This window comes from Lagopus leucura, unplaced genomic scaffold (assembly GCF_019238085.1).
Source record: "Lagopus leucura isolate 7727_CA_CO unplaced genomic scaffold, USGS_WTPT01 Super-Scaffold_100016, whole genome shotgun sequence".
Classification (NCBI taxonomy): domain Eukaryota; kingdom Metazoa; phylum Chordata; class Aves; order Galliformes; family Phasianidae; genus Lagopus; species Lagopus leucura.
The window spans coordinates 11,922,839-11,942,923 of record NW_024962270.1 but is presented as its reverse complement, the minus strand read 5'-3'; the positions used below and the strand labels follow the sequence as shown (position 1 = coordinate 11,942,923).

At 39.2% G+C, this 20,085-nt stretch overlaps 1 protein-coding gene across 1 annotated transcript in view; it reads right to left on the bottom strand.

The window, feature by feature from the left end:
* COL4A6 (collagen type IV alpha 6 chain) overlaps positions 1-20,085 on the bottom strand; it is a 121,211-nt gene that overhangs the window by 61,797 nt on the left and 39,329 nt on the right. The window contains exon 4 of the mRNA XM_042876785.1: positions 15,711-15,794. Within this exon, the coding sequence (XP_042732719.1) occupies positions 15,711-15,794 (84 nt within the window). The remainder of the gene's footprint in view (positions 1-15,710; positions 15,795-20,085) is intronic.

Sequence of the window (20,085 nt, the reverse complement as noted above, 5' to 3'; positions counted from 1 at the left end):
CACTTACTGATACACAACCAGGCAGATGCACACATGCATTTAGATGTGGGCTTAAGGTAAGTTTGGGTATACATCAGCAGAAAATTACACACTCACTCCCATGCATCCTGGAAGGAACAGATCCTCCTTCCTGGTCTGAGCTGTTTAACTGAACTTCCCTTGCAGTTCCATAGCTCATGTTGTGTCTCTCAGGTGGACTGGCTACCCTCTCCAACAGGCACAGCCTGCACAAGTGAGCACCGATGAGACACTTGAGCTGCCTGTCTGTGACTTGAAACAGCTGTGCCAAGCCACTGCTGACAGAAATAGCAGCTGATCTACGCTCCTGAAGACACTGCCCTAGGATAAACAGTCGAGACAGCACAAAATGGAAACAGCCACAAACAGGAAGTGAATCCCCCAAGGTAACTTTTGCCAGGTCCTCCAAGAATTTTATAGCTGCAGTCTGAAGCACTGAAAGCGATCCCTATTAACATAGTTGGCTACCAGCACAAGAACTGCAGCTGTACTACAATGTGGAAACCTGCCACTGGTGTTTGCTTTTTTTTCCCCTCAGTATCTTCCCAATTATCAAACAGGGAACTTACGATTCTTGTTTGTCCTCACGTACTTACTAGACAGAAGCCAGTTGTACCATCTGCTTTCAAATATATAAGGAATAAAGTTGTAAAAAACACTACAGGCAGAACTTCAGGCTTCAAGCCAAATATTTCTCATCTATTAGGCTTTACTCATAAGTAACCCTGAAGTACAAAGAGGGAATATGAAACAAATGCTGAGCTTGTTAGTAAAGCACAAGTGAAAAAACTACAGAAGCCACACTGAACTTATCAGAACTAAGTCAATATTCAAGAATCTTATTTTATGTAACTCATTACTTTGTCCATTATTATGTCCAGTTAAGACAAAGGAAATGTAATTAAGTGCAGGATTGTTTAATGAGGATGGTTTTTGTTGATTTCCTTTTAAACAAAAAATACTCCCACTCAGATTTCCCTTGTGCCAATAAATGAATTTACTGAAAAAAGTCTAAGGTAGGAAAAAAAAAATAAAAAAATCAAAGACTCCATTTTCCTCTCCAGACAGAACTGGTTGGTGTACTACTGAACAATGCAACAAGCACCACGATCTCTCAGAAGTGGAAAATAACAATAAATATCTCAAAGCCATTTGGCAAGGGCAAGGAAACCACTCTTATAATGGCACTGCAAGCCCTAGATGTGAACACAGCAGAACTGTGCTACCCAAAGAGGAGGTCTGGAAAGGATAGTGCATCTGTAGTTTTCAAAGAAGTCTACTACACCAGAGGGAAGGACTACACAAGCTTCACCACCCTTTCACATCACATAGCTTATTTTTTTCTCCAGGGCAAACTGTGATGCAGTAAGACAAAAAAAACCCAGCAATGTTCCTGCCCACTGCTGGTTGTCCATCATCTGAAGAGAAAATCCTTCACTTCCAAATGATCAAAATTCTTGGCAAAGTCATGACTTAAATCAAAGAGTGTTGAGTGTTACCAGCAAAGACAACCCTCAGTCTCCTAACAGGCAGATGGTACTTTTTTTCTCCCCATGGCCTCATCAAATACCACGGCATATTAATAGTTTGAAAGAGAGCTTTACTTTTTTATTCAATTTGAGTGATGAAAATAAGTGAATATTGAAAGGCCATGTCAGTGTTACAGAACAGTGTAATGCCCTAACAATAGAATAAGCAAAACACATTGTTTCCATTTCTCAGCATATCCCTGTAATGATGTCTCTTATCAGCCATGTCCTTCATGAAATGCTTCAAGGAAAGTCTTCTCTTCAAAGTCAGGAAGAAGCTGACAGAGATAACCTCAAAAGGGCATTCAGCCTGCAAGTGGCCTCTCTTCAAAGTAGCTTAGTGGAAAATCCTTATCAGAGGTGAATTTTACACGTTAGCTTTAATAGCAAAGGAGTTGTAACTCCATTAGAGAGCAAAGACATTTCTGCTAACCTGGCTGAAAATGAGCAGATCACTCATGTACAACTACATGAAACACTGCATCAAGTACCCCAAATCTACCCACAGGAAAGCACCTCTGTTTTCATTTACTTCATCTTTGTGAATTACTCTAATTAAGCACTGGACTGTTTCAGGAAAAATATTAAATAACTTAGAAACACGGAGTATCTCTGCACGGTCTCTGTAACAAGAAAAGGGTCTCACATGCACTTGTGCTATTAGATGTTCAGCACCAGGAGCTTGGGCACTCCCAGCAGCCAGCTCACAGAACTGCTCCTGGAACCTCCTCCAAGCATAATGCCCTGAACTAGAGCTTGGTGAAGTGTCATGAATGCTCTTCTGAAGTGCCACAGCTACCCAACCACTTATTTTTTGCAAAATAAATCAAGTCCTCATTTTGCAACAGAGATGGGGCTTACAGAAGTGCACTGCCTCCAACTATAGCATCCTATCCACACTACATGTAGCAGTCACACAGCTTCCTTATCAAGTGTGAAAAAGAATTCATTAGGACATATTCTTCTCTAATCTGAAATTCACATGGAACAGCCCACAAAAATAGCTGTTTGAGCAGACAGAAGCCTGAAAACAATTTGCTTTGAAGGCTTGCAAGTGAAGACCTGGCCTCCTTAAAGCTGATAGTAAATCCCTTAGTAACAACTATGGAGCCTAGTTTTCCTCTTCATTATAGAGAAGGGTTCATAACACTGGTAACAAAAGCACACCAGAAAGCAAGCACACTGTTTACAGCAGATAGCATTATAATTATGTTACAAGCCTAAAGACACTTAGATGTGATATACTTTGATGCTCTCCCACCTGCTCATGGAAGAACAAGGCAGAACACAGCAGCAACATTAACACTGCAAAAAAAACCCCAAACACCAGCTTTCTGTCACCCAGTGGACAAAATAAAGCCACTGTAAGCAGAATTATTATTTACCCAAATCTTCTCAGGAGTTAAAACACAAACCAGCTGATAAAAAAAGAAGGGAATGCTTAGAATAGATTAGTTTGGGTTTTATTCCTGATGTTAGAAAAACAGGAGAAGTTTAGTTACTTCACTGCTCTGGAAAAGGTCTAGAGATAACACTTAGGTCATTTATTGCTTCAAGAGAAAATGTTAAATCTTAGGAAAACTTCCTTTAATGTCTGGAGAACAGCGATCCAAGGCTATGAGGAACCAACGGGTGTCCTGTTGCTGCTTTTGTAATGCTTTTGGATTTACTGCTCAAGTGCAGCTGGAGTTATACAGGGAATGACCACCTGCTGCTTCAATTCTGCATGCAGACTTTATTTCTTTCCTTTGAATTTGCTGTGAGGCAGGCTGGACTATATTTCAACAGCTTAGGGTAATCCACAGGCTGATATCCTTCCCAAAATATTTTGTACTGCTAGGAAGACATTCTCTAATTAAAGTGAGACACGAACAATGTCTTCTGCTATTTTCTCTTTCACATCTCAAAACTCATGGAGAGTAAGTATGTTTCAGAAGAACACATTTCCTATTCTCAGAGGTTTATTATTAAGAAATACAGTGCATCAAGTTTTTGGTATTTTATTTCAAAAGATTTTCTACAAATACACCTACTTTCCTGAAAATAGAGTTGAACAAATAGCAGATTTCTTGACTGAAACTTGAGAAAACACAACTATAATAATTCTCAGAGTGAAAGCACTTTGGTGCACCAATTGGCCTCTACTGTAGGTCTGTAGCTGCCCTCCCTGCAGGGCTTCCACCATCTCAGCTGGGATCCTCAGTCATTAGTTGTCATCATAAAAGAAATGCCATTACAACATCATGTCAGTATTCAAAATGGCCAACACAATCAGTAAGTATCAAAGGAAATCAAGCTTCACAAAGAGAAAAATCTGCTTAAAGATTTGCTAGAAAATACCCATTATCTGTACTTCACATGTAAGAATATCCTGGTCTGCGCTCAGCTGTTCACCAAGCGTGATTCATGATGACAGGGTAAGCAGCTCCTGACATGTTTGTGGAGCTACAGTAAATCGTATTTCCAACAAAACATGACTGATAAGCATGCACTGTGATTCACAGGGAGAGCTGAGGGGAAGCATTATCACACAGCTCCGAATGACTGGGACCCACCAATGCTTTGCATCTTCCAGAAAGAGTAACTGCTGCTGTTCAGGCAGCGATGTCTTTCATTGTTACTCCATCCAATTAAGTTGTCACTGCAGTTATAAATTCAAGGTACAAAAGCATTTTTATGCTTATGATAAAAAATAATATTACTGAACAGAACAATTCCATGAAGCCTGCCATCAGTGGGAGAGGATTCTCATTTCAAAACATCTCACTGGTTCTATGACCTACATGATATCTAAAACACAGCATATTTTCAGGCTGTTCCTATGTAAACTGACTGCTTTGCAGAGCTCAAAATCTGCATATAATGAGAGACATCCACCAAATTCTCTCTCAAGATGCGGCAGTTTGCAACAAACATAGCTATGGCAAGAATATCCTGTCTGATGCATCTATTGTTATTTCCCCCCCCCCCCCACATTTAGAACACTTGATTTTACTGTTGGAAACTAACAGGAAAATGAAATGCTCAGACACAAGTGAGCATATGTTGCCAATCTGGTAATAGAGATGTGAGCATTATTCATTTGGTGTTGCAGCAGATTTGCCAGTGTGCTAACATGTACTCCAGCTTCAGAAGCAGGCAGAAAGGACACAGCTCAGCTAAAAAGCAAAGCTAGTTCTGCTATTCTGTCCCAGCACAATATTATGCACTGATGTGAACACAAATCTGAGAAAACTATCTCAAAAGATAACAGCATTATAGAACTCTGGAAGACAAAATAATGCAGAGTTGCACTACCCATGGCACTATCACTGGATACTAAAAATCATTTACTATACACTGAGGATTCAGCAAATGTTGAGTGATTTTGTTAGAGATTATTCTTTGATCACTTAAATTACAAGAAGCTTTAAAAGACAACCAGAGATGTCTTTCTGGTAGTCCTTCAAAGTAGTGCACTGCTGGTATTGTATTTATTTTGGATTAAAATCAGATTTTAAATTACTTTGATTTTTTGTTTATTATTTTTGGCAATACACTGATTAAAAACACATTTTCAAAATCACCCACTATTAAAAATTGCATTTACATCTAAGATGCTTTTCAAACTACTAAAATGATATTACTCATACATCCTTTTTTTTGTTACAGCTCCCACCTAACCTTCAAGTTCTCTACATTGGCAGTCCCACAGAAGGTCAAACTGTGTAAGATGTGTCATACAAAAAGGAGCTTAACATTTGACAGAACAAGCATATTTTTACAACCATCTCTAAGGGAACTATTACTTACTAGGTACCAACAGCTGAAATGTCTCTAATGAACAGCTTGAAAAGAGGACACTGCCATGCAATTGAGTTTCTCTTATTTTTGTAGAACAAGGTGGAGAGAAAATTGATACTCTTCTTTATCTTGTTATACCAATGTCACTCTTTTAGCACACTCAAACCTGGGGGCCTTTCACAGGAAATCTTTTAGAACTCGCCATACATGTTATCCATCATGTTATCGTAACACTCCACCATGTTATGCCCTCACTCCTACATACAAGCTCAGAACACACCATCCCTGCTCACTGTTCCCTCATCTTTCTTCAGAGTTGCACACTCATCTTTTTACATATTTCTTCACACAACCTACACTTACAACCAGATTCTCAGCCATACCAGTCTGTACCCTACACACTGCTCACTCATCTTCTATTCCAACTTTGTTCAGCTATTCAGATATCTCCATAAGCCTCCCAAAAAAGCCACCATTCCCTTTGCTTTTTTCCTAAGGTCATCTACATGAGATGCCTGTTGTGATAATTCCTGTTTTTCCTGTTTCATTTTCTTCTCCACTAGGTATTTAGAACGTCACCCCTGACTTCTTTCACCTTTCCTGCTACACAAGCAGCTCCCTTCCCCCTCCCTCTTTGCCTTTTATTCATGACCAAGTTATAATCTTTTAAAAACAACCTTGCAATTATTCTAAGAACACTTTGTAATATAGATGAAGTTTAGCAATAGATTACAACTTCAAGTTCTTCCTATCTATTTTCCCCAAGCACAGACCTTTCTCAGATGTTCAAGGTCCCAGACAGCTCTATTTGCTAGTTAATTCCCTTCTACTCCTAGATACAAATGGCTTTTGAAGAAGTCAACTTTATTTTTAAACCTCCCAGAGAGGTTGCATCACACAGAAGGATCAGATAACATACCCCAGAATCCAGTTGATAAGCAATAAAAGCTTTGAAATAAACCTTTTTCTTTCCCACCAATAAAGAATGAATGGGCCTGGGATTCAGATCCCCTTTCTTGGTGTGTGTTTTTTTTTTTTTTTTTTTTTTTTCCATTCTGCTTTCCCCCCGCTTTTCCTTCTTGTATTACCTTTCAAAAACTCAGGGAATGCTTGCTTATTTCCATTAATGGCACAAAAAGTACCATAGTCTAAAAGAAGCATTAAGCTACAGTTACTTCACTGGTACTGCTCTCCCCCCTTCCCTTCCCCCCCTCCACTGTAGATGCATGTTTTCTCTTCAAAAGAAACTACCTCTAAACAGTTTTACAGTCTCAGCCACCATGGAAAGCTGAAATGCACCAGGGATATCCTGACTTCTGAAGTTTGTGGTCTCCTGCTTGAGAAAGTCTGTGATTCACACCAATACTGCACATTTTTCCCAGAAAATGAGGACACTTAGCCTGGGGGATCCATGCATTTGGCTTTACTTTCAACTAATTGGCACTACTGCCTCTTTTGCTACTACAAACAGTTTTGCCCAGTTAACCATCTTCAATTGTTTGCTCTATCTGGCTGCAGGCTCCATGACTGGCGTACTTCCTGCCTATCTGTTGCTTAATTAAGTTTGTTTTGTAGTAATCCCTGCTGTCGGCTGTTTTCCTGGCTCATGAATTGCCTCCTAACCTGACTGTCAGCCAAATCTCTTAGAACCGGGCCCTGCTCCTACATTGGTTCTGTGATAATTCTGTTCCTGATAGGCTAAGTTACTCAAGTGAACACAAAGAAAATGTCATACCTTTCATTTATTGCCAACGGAAACTCTTTCAAAAAGGCTCCTGTTTCTTCAAAGAGGCACCTCTTCTCATTTTAAGAAGCTTAGAAAATAATTAGTAGCATATACAGTACCAAAAATATGGAAACAATCACAATTAATTAGATGTTGAGCAATTTAGGGATGAAGCGAGGGAGGCAGGGAGAAAATGAGATTTTAAAGATAACTTAACCTAGAAAAGATGGCTGAGATGCAGTCTGATGGCTGAGATGCAGTCTAAGTGGAAGATCCCATACAAGAATGACATAGAATGCAATGGAAGAAAGTGCTGATTGGGTTATTTCAAGGCAGGACATGGGTTAGCTCTTGTCTATTAACTGAAGGAAGTCCTGAGCCACCTCTCAGATGTAAGAGGACACTAATCATCTCTTTTCAATCCAGACACTGTTGCAGTAGTCACCAGACAAAAATCTACATCCTTGGTTAAGAAAAGGCCCACCCAGATGCTACTGAAGTTCATATTAACATTTGGTCTTCATGTCTTTGAATGAACATTGGAAAGTTTCTTCCCTCCATGAATTGTTTTCTAACTGCTAGGTGAAGTGGGCGATTGAAAATAATCTTAGGAACATTTACAGCTCTTCATTAACTGTGGAAATATGAATAACAAGAGAAAGTGAAGAGTCAATGTTCATCCTATTCTGAGGAGTTGTTTGGAAAGTAAAATCATGAATTCCAACACTTCATTCTATAGCCAATAAAGATTTAATTTTTAATGAAAAAATAATGAATTAGGTGGATGCTTTCACACATCAGTACTTAAAAAGCAGGACTACTGACTAGGAAACAGTTAAGCTCTGGTTTGTCCATGTGGAGCAAAACTGTAGTACAAGTAACTGTTAACATCTTCGGGCTTAGAGAAAGATATAATGCTGGAACACAAGGTCAGCCAAGGCAAGGCTCCACAGAGGGAGGGGGGGAGAAGGGTTGTCTGGTTGCACCTTCCCATCTATCTACACACAAACTTAAATCAGCTGGATAGAGTGATGGCATTGTCTTCAAGGGGGACAGGCCTGTACTCACCCAAATTACCAGCAGTAGCCATGGCAGCTGGTAAAAACAAGAAATTAAGCATTTATTCCCAGAGTAATAAGCCTGTATCCTTGGCTCACAGTGCCATCAGCACAGAGAGAACCATAGTTTATCCTTTTTTCCAATCATAAGAACATACCACAGAATATGGCAGAGCAATCCAACTCCGCCAACACCTGACTTCACATCTTTCAGGAATCAGGAACAATTCAGCTTAAATCCATATCTGTAAAAGCTCACTTCTGAGAATCTCTGAGAAAGACTTTTTTCGGACTAGAAAGGAGAAATAGACAAGGCAGTCAGTCACCTGGTGAACAAAGACTATGTAATTTCTTCTTAATCTACCACATCTCAAGGTATTGCAAGCTGAAGCATTTTTAAATGTTAAAAAGAAAAGAAACAAATCATCACGGGTTACAACAGTTAAACAGTGACAAATAATTCTTTGCTGTGATTTTCCAAGCCATCTGGAAGTGCTCTGTAGAGCACAGCTTGAGAACCTACGTTCTGGTTGAGTTAAAAAATAAGCACTGGCCCCCACTGCAATTACAAGATACTCTCCCCTCACAAACAGACCTAAACAGTTACAGGTCACAGAGTCAACTCAGCCACCCTGGTAACACAGTAATGCTATGGTTTCTGGTAAGCTTCTGAAGTAATGAAAATTTTCACAAGATGTTTCCTAGAACGTGTTTTACCTCATACAGCACACTCCTCTTCAATCAAACTGCAAAAAACAAACAAACAAAAAACCATGGAGGCAGCTACCAGAATCTCCCTAGTTATGTTTAACACAGTTCTCCATTACTGAATTTTAAGTCTATAAGACAGGAGCTTGTCCCCCTGAGAAGTCTTCAGACATACTCAAGATTATGTGTGATCACACTGGACTTTACAGAAGAGCAAGTTTAGTCTCAAAACCCATTGCACAAGGGATCCTTTCAAATGCAAAAAGACCTGCTTTATTTGTGCTATGGTGTGGTTCTCATTAGAAGGGTAGGCTCAGTGTATTTAAGTTGGGTCAGGAGGACACGTACAATAATTGCTTAATGTCGAATTTGGCAAAGTTAGTTTTATTACTTAAAAAAAATAATCTTGGCAACTGTTAAAAAAGCAGCTGGCATGAAAGTTGTTTGACTTCACTGTTACCTCATTTTCTCTCATAATATTGCCAAAACTTCGTAACAACACAGAACAGATGGTTGACATCTTTAAATTTTAGAGATAACTCTCTTCCCCAATCATATAATGGCACTTCATTTGCTTAACCAGAAGAGGATTTAAACAACAATTAACCATCATTTACATATATTCCATATGTAAGAGTCAGATTTACTACGGGTGACAGCACTGCGATATTATCAAAGCTGCAACATATCACAATAATTTGAAAGTGCAGCTCTTACATCCACATTCGAAGAAGTATTTAGCTCCTTAGTGACTGCTAGTGCTTAGAAGCCTTGGTAGACAGCAGCCTTGCACCCAAAGCTGCCATGTGCATTCACTTACAATGCAGTCAGTCTAATCTTAGAGTTCAAAGATATTACATAGTCAACTGGTACAGAAAGGTGGAGGGAAGGAGAGAAGTTGGAAAGGCTTGATGAAGTCTCTTACATGAAGCAAACATATGCAGAAGTCCAAGAACTTTCCTTTTCAGATAGGGCTAATAGACAGTAAAATGACACAGATGACAAAAAGCAGGCCAAGAATATTTTTTCAAGCAGTATTTCCAGACACCGGTCAGGAAGGAGACTGCACTTTTGAGAAGAAGATGGTAGGAATTCTTAAAATGTAGATAGTGAAGACAGGGAGGAGGAGTTCCTGAGAAGAATCACAGAAATGGGTTATATCCTGGCAGGAAGAGGTGAAGTGGCAACTAAGAGAGCAGACTGACTTAAAAATATGCTGGTGTTGAAAAGTGCAGAGAGGATGAAAAGGAGGACTTAGTTAAACATAGGACATTGACTTACGGCATATTTAAGGAGACCACAAGACATTCATAAGGAAAAAGATATGGCTGGATGTACAACTACATGGCATGAAAAAAGAAAAACAACTCATTATATTGAGGCACTTTCCATCAAATGGAAAAACAGAAGAAAGGAATTGTAGAAGACAGGAGAGGGGAAATACTGCTGCCTAACAAGGCCTGCCAGATCCTAACCTCTGAGGTCTGGACACAAGATTTTAACATAGCTGGATTGGAGTCTGTCTACATTGCAGCTGGAAAGGAAGAACCTACAATAACAATCACAGAAGCCTGGAGGTAAAGCTCAAAGATTATAACAAAACATACAAGCAGCCTGGTCCAAACACTGCTGTTCTTTTACAACAGAAAAAAAGTAATTGGCTGTTCTTATCCTGAAGAAGAACATAGAAATCTCAGAGTGCAAGTAACAAGGAGAGAAAGTCATGGAGTTTTACTTCACAGATTGGTCAACCCTGGATGATGAAGAATTCACTATCAAATTAAGCAGCATTTCATTCCCACTTCATTCATCTAACCTCCTTGTTTGAGTTCACATGCACTAGATGGCTAATTCCACGATTCTGCATATGAATTCAGGAGCATTTGCTAGTGGACACTGCCTTGCTTGATCATGCTTACACACAGCAAGAACTAATTACAATGACTGCTAAGTGGCCAACAGTTTTCAGGAACTTCTATAATGCAATAATCCTCTTCATCTGAGATATGAAAATATCCCTCAAAAATAACTACAAAATGATCCCAGTATTACCTCTACTACGCTGATGAATAAGTTAGTATGCTAAGATAACCTGTCTTGGCACTGTTAGTTTGAAGGAAGTATCTTACAGCTTGGTTTGAGAGTCAACCTACAGTGTGTAGATATCAAAGCGGCACATATCACTATGTCTTACTGTGCTTGTCAAGATAGGTAGGAAGAAGAAAATAAGTTTGTATAAAACACTCTTCCAAAAAAAAAAAAAAATAATAATCATTTTGTGGAGCTGACACATAAATTGTATCTCATTAGCAAGTCCCTAAACTGCTCCAGTTAGTGATCAAAGCCAAATTCAGCAAATATCCAAAAGCACAAGCTGTAATATTACAATTTATGGTATTATTACAATAATACAATAGCAGAGGAAAAAAAATAAATAAAAAAATCAACCTTCAGCTAACTATCAGGAGAGACACTTTGTGCCCCTTGTAAAACAATGAGGGGATTATTTCCAGACAAATGTTAAGATCTCTTGCCAATGCAACATAAGCTTATGCTAGATAACAATTAGATTAAATCACCCAGAGTTGTGACTACAGGTTATGCAGTTCACTACATGGATGTTGAGGCTCTATCATTTTCCAACTGCTTGATTTGCAGTTATACTAACAGAACTGGACTGCCTACAGATAACTTACACAACACTTACTATCAACATTTTCACTTCAAAGAAAACCTGTGGAATCTCACACATCTCTTGGTACACTACCCTTTTATTCAGATGACAACTGCCTTTTTAATTATTATTATTATTTTTTTTTTTTTAAATAAGTCTGGCAGATTTTGCTTAATCTCCTACACTTACCATACTCTGCTTCACACTGTAGTTCAGTAGTACACAAACAGGATTTCTTTTGAATGAGAATAGGCCAGAAGACAGGCTCCAGAGCATGATACACTGCAGTGGGCTCTCTCAGAGAGCACACTAGATTTAGTGTCAAGTGTCCATCATGTCCTCAGCTGTCTAATTCTCTAGCCAAACACACTCCTTCACAATCACATCAACTGCTAGAAATAACTGCAGTGCAGATTTTTCTGATATAGGAAAGATGTTCTAGATACACCAGTAGGCTTGCAATTATCATATCAAATTTTCACGGACTTCAGAGAACACATGATGCAAGAGAGAAATTAGCTGATATGATCACATTACAGAAAAAGATTAAATTTAATTAAAAATACCCAGCTCTCAATGTACAGTTTTAAGCTGTAAAGGCTGCTTAATCACCATTTCTACTGGTTCATTTGAAAAGCTTTGGAAACAATTTCCAAAATATTTTTTTCCTTGAAATTCTTCTTCAGGTGGAAGACTTAATAAAAAAAATGAAATATTATTATCAGCTGAAGAGCTCCAGAACATGTTAAGTTTAAAGTAAATCCTTGTACTATTTTAAATTCCAAGATAAGTGAGCAGGCATCAGGAAAAGGTAAACTTGCAACGAGAACTGCAGCTGCTAGTTTATCTTTGCAAGTGTTTAAAGGTAGATGACAGCACATGGAAACAAAAAAGCCAGCACTACCATAAACCAATGCAAAATGAGCTGCACAGATGAAATGTTACAGATCATCTACTATTTAGTTCTTCTTGTAATGACAGACAGGGCAAAGTGTCCTCTTGGTTACTGTTGATTTATCTGCAGTGTATTTCTGAGCAAGATAATCACCAACAGAGTAAAAGATTTTCAAAGGGCATTATCCCTGCCCACAAATTGAATCTAAAAGTGAGAAAGGGGAATGAAAAGTTTGTTTTAAACATAGCAATTTCTTCTGATAGTCCCCCAAATGTTCTAGATGTAGGTCACTCAAACACAGAGGCTATGTATATTAGAAATTCAGCCTTTCGTTGGAGGCTAGTATCAGATTTTAGATTTGCTTTTTCACTCCATTAAAATTTAATAGTTGTTTTTTCCATCTTTCTACTTGTACCCATCAACAGATGTTCTGAAAGGGGACTGTATGTTAATATGTAAGCATGCGATTGGGCTGTCGCCCTTTCCAAAAAGGCTACAGGCACCAGGGTACATTTGGGTACCTTCACTATCAGTGAAGTAAAAGTAGACTTTTAAAGTCACAATCACTGCCAGCCAAAAAAAAAATGAGTGTAAAGATGCTGAGATTCAGAAACCCCTCACTTTGATCTAAAAACTCTACCTGTAGTGAGGATTTCTCACACTAGCTTTTTATTTTAAATAGCATTATGTTAGATTTTGTATTAAAAGTCAGCACAAATTCTAACTGCGTTTTAGAGAAACTGGAACAATTATATCCAAAGTTCTTAGATATCTCTTTAAGTCCAATCTTTTCATTAGACCTCTGAGAACTTCTAGAGAAGGTCCTAGGTGGGAGCTTCCAGTGAAAGTAAAACCTTTCCAACAAGAACTAGACTTCTGCATAATCACTTCAGTTACTCACATAACTTTAGCAAACAGGAACTGACACAGATGCCACAGTGTGCCCCATGAGTTTTGCCATTAAATTACACAGAGTCAGGCTTTTCATCAACTTGCCATACAAGGGCCAATTCCACAGCATTAGCTAAGGATGAAGGCTTGAAAGTAAACTGGATTAGATTGGACTTCATTACGCAGCCTAAAATGAGCATCAGCCAGCATTAAGGCTCTCCTGAGGCAATGCAGGCTATAGGGACAACTACCAGAAAGGAACCTTTGCTGCTGCAGAAGATGCACCATACCACTCTGCTGGCAGAACTCCCCAGGAGGGTGCTAGACAAACACTGCATCACCCTACCCTTCCACAGAAATGATTCATGCTACAGAGATTGTTCTTCTAAGTTCTAACTTAAAAATGAGAAAGTTACAGAAAAGAAAAGTAGTATTTTGTACATGCACTGACAGACTATAATGAAAACATGAACAGAGATATGGGGTATTACATACCTACGTTCCATTTCTAGAAGTACCTAACTCAGCAGGCAGTAGACATTTCTGCAAGTGTTCCTGCCCCACTCCACCTTTTATTTAAGTGTGTGATCACTAATAAGTTTATCACAGTTCATCAGCTTGATCTGATCAGCAGCCCATACAAAGGACATTTAAGGACACTGCCTATATTATTTTCAATGAGTTGTCAGCTCACTGCCATGAAAAAACTGCCATTTTTCTTGAGTTTTTCAGCAATTTCCTTCATTTAAAAAGAAAGCTTAGCTTTATGCTTGTCAGATTAGTTGTGCAAACTGACAGCTAAATTTTTTTTTTTAAATACATGAAAAGGATTCAGGGCATGGGCAGAGTCCTGTCTCATATTTGCCTTTTCTAAGCTTAAAGGTCTTGCAGCAATGCATGAGAAGCTAGGCAGAAAGCCAGGGAATTAGCCTCAAGCTGTATGATCTCCTCCAAGAAACAAACAGTGCTGTAGGATAGATAATCACACTGTCCCCTTTCCCAGTTCCATCAGTTACCTTCCTGTCCTCCAACATGGCATAACTCCAGTAGTTGTCTGCAGATGTCCAAGAAGGTGTCAGCAGGGCTCAGTAAGGCTTGATAGAGGCAGTGTTGTAATAGGGACTGATTATCCCTTCTAGCTGACAGCTTACTCTACAGACAGGTCTCAGTAGGATGAAACTTATGTTTAAAGGCCTGAAAGCATCTACTGATACAGGTCACGTAAGGAACAAGCTAAAAGCCAAGTGAGTTCTCAGGTCAGCAAAGAAAACAGACTAAAATCTTTGTGACATCTTAACAAAAGAGATACCAAGAGCTCAAACTGCAAGGTCAACACTGTTGTGGCCAGTTCAAACAATCAAGTTGAACCCCAGGAATATAAAGAGACAGAAGAATGATGCTCATTGCTATCCAAAGGTCAAAGCATTTAGAGGATATTCTGTCCCAGAACCAAACCAGGCCTGTGCCTTACCACATCTAATCACAGTGTTGAGTAATTGGCATTAGCTCATATTTTAGGTTGAGAATTTCCTTACGAAGTTCTTCTGCTTATCTGTTCTGACATGTTTCCCACTCTGCCACACAATGATTTTAAAGAATTTTTGTTCTTCCAGAGCAAACATCATCAGTTATCAATTAAGAATTCATGCTCAAGTCTGTCTGCAACTAGGGAAACATTTAAGCATATGTCTAACATCACTACTAAACAGCAATATTTTCCTAAGCTCAGTCCTAGAAAGCAATGCCTTGAGTTTACCCACACATCACTGAAAGACACATGGAAAAAAACACATTAAGATTGTAACTGCAAAATGAAGTTGGCAGCTCTTCATTGCCCTAAAACAGGAAGTAGCCAGCTATGCTAAGGTTAAAACCCTTCCACACAATCAAATGAAATTAAGCTGCTTTAGAGAAACACTGCTTAAACATTTGGTTTCTTCAAATGCAAAACTGACAGAATTGCTCTAGCTAACAAAAGCTATTTCCCTATTTATTTTTTTTTTTAATAGGGAAACAGATTCCCTCAGACTTATTTCTTCACAAGCAAGTACCAAAGACAAAAATACTTCCACAAACTAATAGAAGCTATTACAGTAAGGATAAAATCCATACTGGAAGCCCACAGTAATTAGATTTTTCTTTTTAATTGTTGTAATCTACTTAAAGACCATCCAACTTCTTTTGAACCAGGCCTCTGACTGCATAAAGAAGAAAGATTCCATTAAACACTTACTGCAAAGCTAATGACTTGAAAGCCCTTAGAAGAGCTTTTGAAATCCTGGTCAGGGACATTACAAATGCAGTTGGTCTTCTTCACTTTTGTTGTTTCATGAGGTCATTAGATTCAGAATTACATAAACTTGATTTTCTTTTTCCTTTACTTGATAAGAGGCACGATAAATAGTTGCATTAGCATACAAAAACTTACCCTCGCACCCTTCTCTGGGAAACATTTGCATCCAGCACTGCAGTCGCGTCCTCCACATGGCCCACTGTAAGACTTCTTTCCACCCTATTAAAAAAAACAAGTGACTTTTATAACTATTTGTCTGCTGAAGATCTTACATTATGTTCAAATTTCAAAACTTTTCAGCTATCTTACATCTGCTGTGTGAATTTGCTGGGAAATAAATAGCAAAATATATTTGAAATTTTACTTCTCCTTAACTGAATGATTTTCAGAATCACCAAATATTTGGAAAAAAATCATAAGCACTTATGATGGACGAGTACATTTACATGAGTTAGCAACGAGCATTTTCTAGGGCTACCAAAATCCACAACGTTACGTGCTGCTTTGAGATTCACAATACACTAACTAGACATAAATAGAACTGGCACCTCAGTCATTCTGCACATCCAAATATCTCCACATCATGAGAAATACCAAGGCATCACCTTTACACGTTTTGGCCAGGAAGATCCTGCAGCCCCTGAGCCACAGACGCAGAGACAAGAGGGTGGGAGAAGGTGGCATTCGGATCCATAAGGAGATATACGAGGCAGGCAGGGGGAAACATCAGTGTTTGAACAGATATGAAAATCCCCACCTCGGTCAACACAGATGTGTTGACAAAGCTGCTCAGTTTTAAACAAACCACATCCCCTTCCTACAGCAGTGTTTACAGCCCTCGCAATGCCACCTGTCAATTAAGGGCAACCGAGAATAGATGCACAGCATTTTGGAGAAGCAGCGATACAGCACTTAGGATTTTACTCCCTATGAAAAGAAGTCAGCAGAACAAACAAAAAGGCCTCGTCGCCACTTGTTCTTCCTACAGGTGTAGTGACAGAGGCTCTGCTTTTAAGCCCTCTGTGTTAACACGCTCAGGCACACTTTCTGCCCTTGACGCTGAATTGCGTTTTGCTGTGGAGATGAATTCACACAAAGATGGTTCTGGATAAAGACCACACAGAGAATAGAAAAGGACAAGGGGAAGCAACACCTCTGCTTACACTGCAGGGAGTTACGGCACCAGGAGGCCGAAGGCGCTGCCGCACACAGCACTATGCATCAGCCCAAACGCCTGCACAACTGTCCTCGGGTTTTCAAAGTCTGAATGAAGCAAATTTAAGATCATCAAGGTGACCAACTAAGCTCTTAAACAAGTTTAGACTGGATTTGAACATTTCCTTCCTAAAAGCATTCACAGAAAATACTTTTCAAGCCTTTAAAATTTCCTGACACCTGTCCAGTGAGGAACGTAAAAAATGAAAGGCAAGTCAGGCAAGTTTCTCGTGCAGCTTTGAACTCCTCTATGTCAGCTTTCTCAGAGAAAGCAACTGATCCGGCATCACTTTCTCTGCTTATATGCAGGTAAATAAAAGTACATCAATTCACATCCCAATGTACACATAGTTTTGCTATAAATTCAACATCCCCAGTTCTTAAGTGTGGAATGAACTGATATAATCGAAAACCCCTCAATCCTATGTGCCCCCAGACTGAAGAAAGCAGGCAAAAATAGCCATGCTACCTCCAAAGCAGGTCCAAAAGGCATTAAATGATGAAAAACAAACTACATCTTCACAGACTTATTCACAGTTCTGTTTGGATTAAATCCCACTACACATGGACCTTTTAGACTAGTCATTTGGTAACCTATGGCAGCACCAGAAGCAGTCCTTGCACTTAGCAGAGTGATAAACTGCAAGAGTCACCATGACATGCAATATAATATACGGTTCTCACCCTTGGAAGTCAGAAATAAAAGTAAACTTAACATGGCAAAGGTAATAAAAAAAGTGGAAAAAAACTGCATCTGTGGGATATATAACAGGCAGTGAGTATCTCCGAGTTGCCTGCACAGGATAAGCAGCAATATGAGCCTGCAATGTACACTGACAAATGTACTTTGTGAAAACTGGTCCCCATCTTGACAGACACTGCTGGAAGGGCATCTCTAGCCATTAGCAAAATGTGATCCTGGAGACCTGATAAGACAACTTCGGAGTAAAGTGCCCCAAGACAACTTTTGCTTGATTATATGCATATTTTGTGGTGGAAATCTGGTCTCATCGCAAACCAATGTATACCTTTATTCCTGAGGCTTAACCTTACATTTACGTTGTTAGCAGATAGCTTTATGCCACTGGAGAATTAGATTACATCTTCCCAGATGCTCATTCAACTTGGCATTAAATTCTTCCAAGATATTAGCCTCCGTTGATTCTCCCCTTCCCCCCGTACACATTATTCTTCATTCCAACAGTCATTTTTGTGAACCTTCAGCTCCTCTGGCTCTGCTAATGCTGCTTTTCCCCAGGAGGGGAGTAGAGAAGAGAAACACTTCACACCAGTGCTGGATCCCTCCCAGGTTGCTGTCTCACAGCAGTCGCTCTCATGCAACATCAGAGCACACCTTGCCAAAACGTCTGGTGGCAAACAGGCCCCTCCAGTGGCAGAGCACTGGACAGAACTTGAGTATTCTTCCCATCCCCACTGCCTGCACTGCTCTCCACAGTCCTGTGGTTTAGCACATACGGGCCAAATCAAATTCCTACTAAAGTCAAAATAAATATTCCCATTGACTGCAGTGGGATCTGGATCAAAGACTCACTGAGGCTTATTAAAAAAAAGAAATAAAATACGTCCATATTTTGAGTAAAATTTTGTATACATTGAGTTTCTCTGTTCCTTTTCATAGCTTGAGTTGTCATTTTGCTTATTTATGAATGAAAGCATTTGGGAAGGAAGTAAACCTAAGCCAGCTGGCTCTAAACCAGGTGTTACTGCCCTGAGTGTTTTATTTAGGGGAAGGAGCTGACACCAGACACTCCAGTACTACTTAAATAGCAAACAGACATGTACATAATATTGATGTATACAAACCTAAAGACTACATATAATATTTGAGAGTACAGTGCTCTCTTCTGAAGAGGTTTAGTATATTTTTTCCATTCAAACAAATAACTGCATTGGTCATTTGAACACTTACAGATAGGAATCTGAACATGTGAGCACAGGCCCTTTGTACCTGTTGTGTGTATGTATGCAGGTAGGAGATCTGACTGCCCCGAGATGTGTTTCAGGTTGACAAACACAGTTCCTCAGAAACAACACAAAAGAAATGAAGATTAACTGAATGATTTCAACTCCACTGACTAAAAGTAGACCAGGAGTTTTGCAGAAAATAAATTAAAAACCATAAATCAGTACTGATGATTTAAAAAAATAGCAATTTCTGAGATGTAACTAGCTAAAACGGCTATAACACAGGTGTAGTAACACATGTATTGGGTTATTTCAGTCTTAAGTATTACTAGCACTCAGCATAGGAAAACATTTCAGTTAAAAAACATTGATATTAGTGAGGAGTTTGTTTGTTTGTTTTTTAAAAAGGCATTCAAAAACAATAGAGGAAGAGCACACGTATCTTCATTTCTGAGCTCTCATTTCTGGTGTGCCACCCTGAAGCATTTGTGCCCAGCTGATTCATTCAGATGGATGCCATTCTAATCTTTCCATTGACTTCAGCAAGCCCTGGAGCGAAGCCAAAGACAGTAAAGAAAGCTAACAGCTGTGATGCCATAAGAGGTGTCCCAGACCCATGCTCATTCCAGCTCCTCTACAGCAACACACAGGACCTCATAATAGCAGATGATATTGAACATCTGCAAACCCAAAGAAACCGTACCCACAGGAGCAAACTCTTAACAAAGGACCTGAGTAAGATTTTGAGGAAAGACAGCTCTGACACGTGAGCTGGGGACCAATTTTCTCCTGCTCTGTAATCTAAGGATCATCCGTGGAATATGTGAGAACTTTAGCTGAAGGCAACGACTGCTGTCAGGTAAAAGGGTGAACCCACAAGCCAGCAGATAAATGTATGAGGGCACGTTTTGGAGAAAGACAGCAAAAAGGTGAAAACCATGCAACTGCCATTAACATGAGAAAAATTAAGCAGCAATGGTGGTAATGGGCACACAAGCTGGAAAGCTTTAGGAAGAAAAAAAAGGATTCTAAGGAATGCCAGCATACCAAACTGTAGGATTGTAAAGCGTGCTGAAAGAAGAGTGTGTACATAATCAAATAAAAAAGAAATGATGAAAAGATGAAGATAAAACAAAGTGGAAGAATCTCAGACTGGCGTAAGGAGTTATGTCAAGGAAGAAACTTTTCCCTGAGCCTTAAATCCAGTAACTTCCAATCTCCAGTTAAGGATCCCTCTAGTCCAGAATGAAATCCTGACCACCTTACATTCCTGGGAATGGAACATAAGGAAACTTCTGAAATTTGCAAAAAGAATTCTTTTCACATAGTCAGGACCTATTATCTGCTGATGACTAATAAGGAAATTATA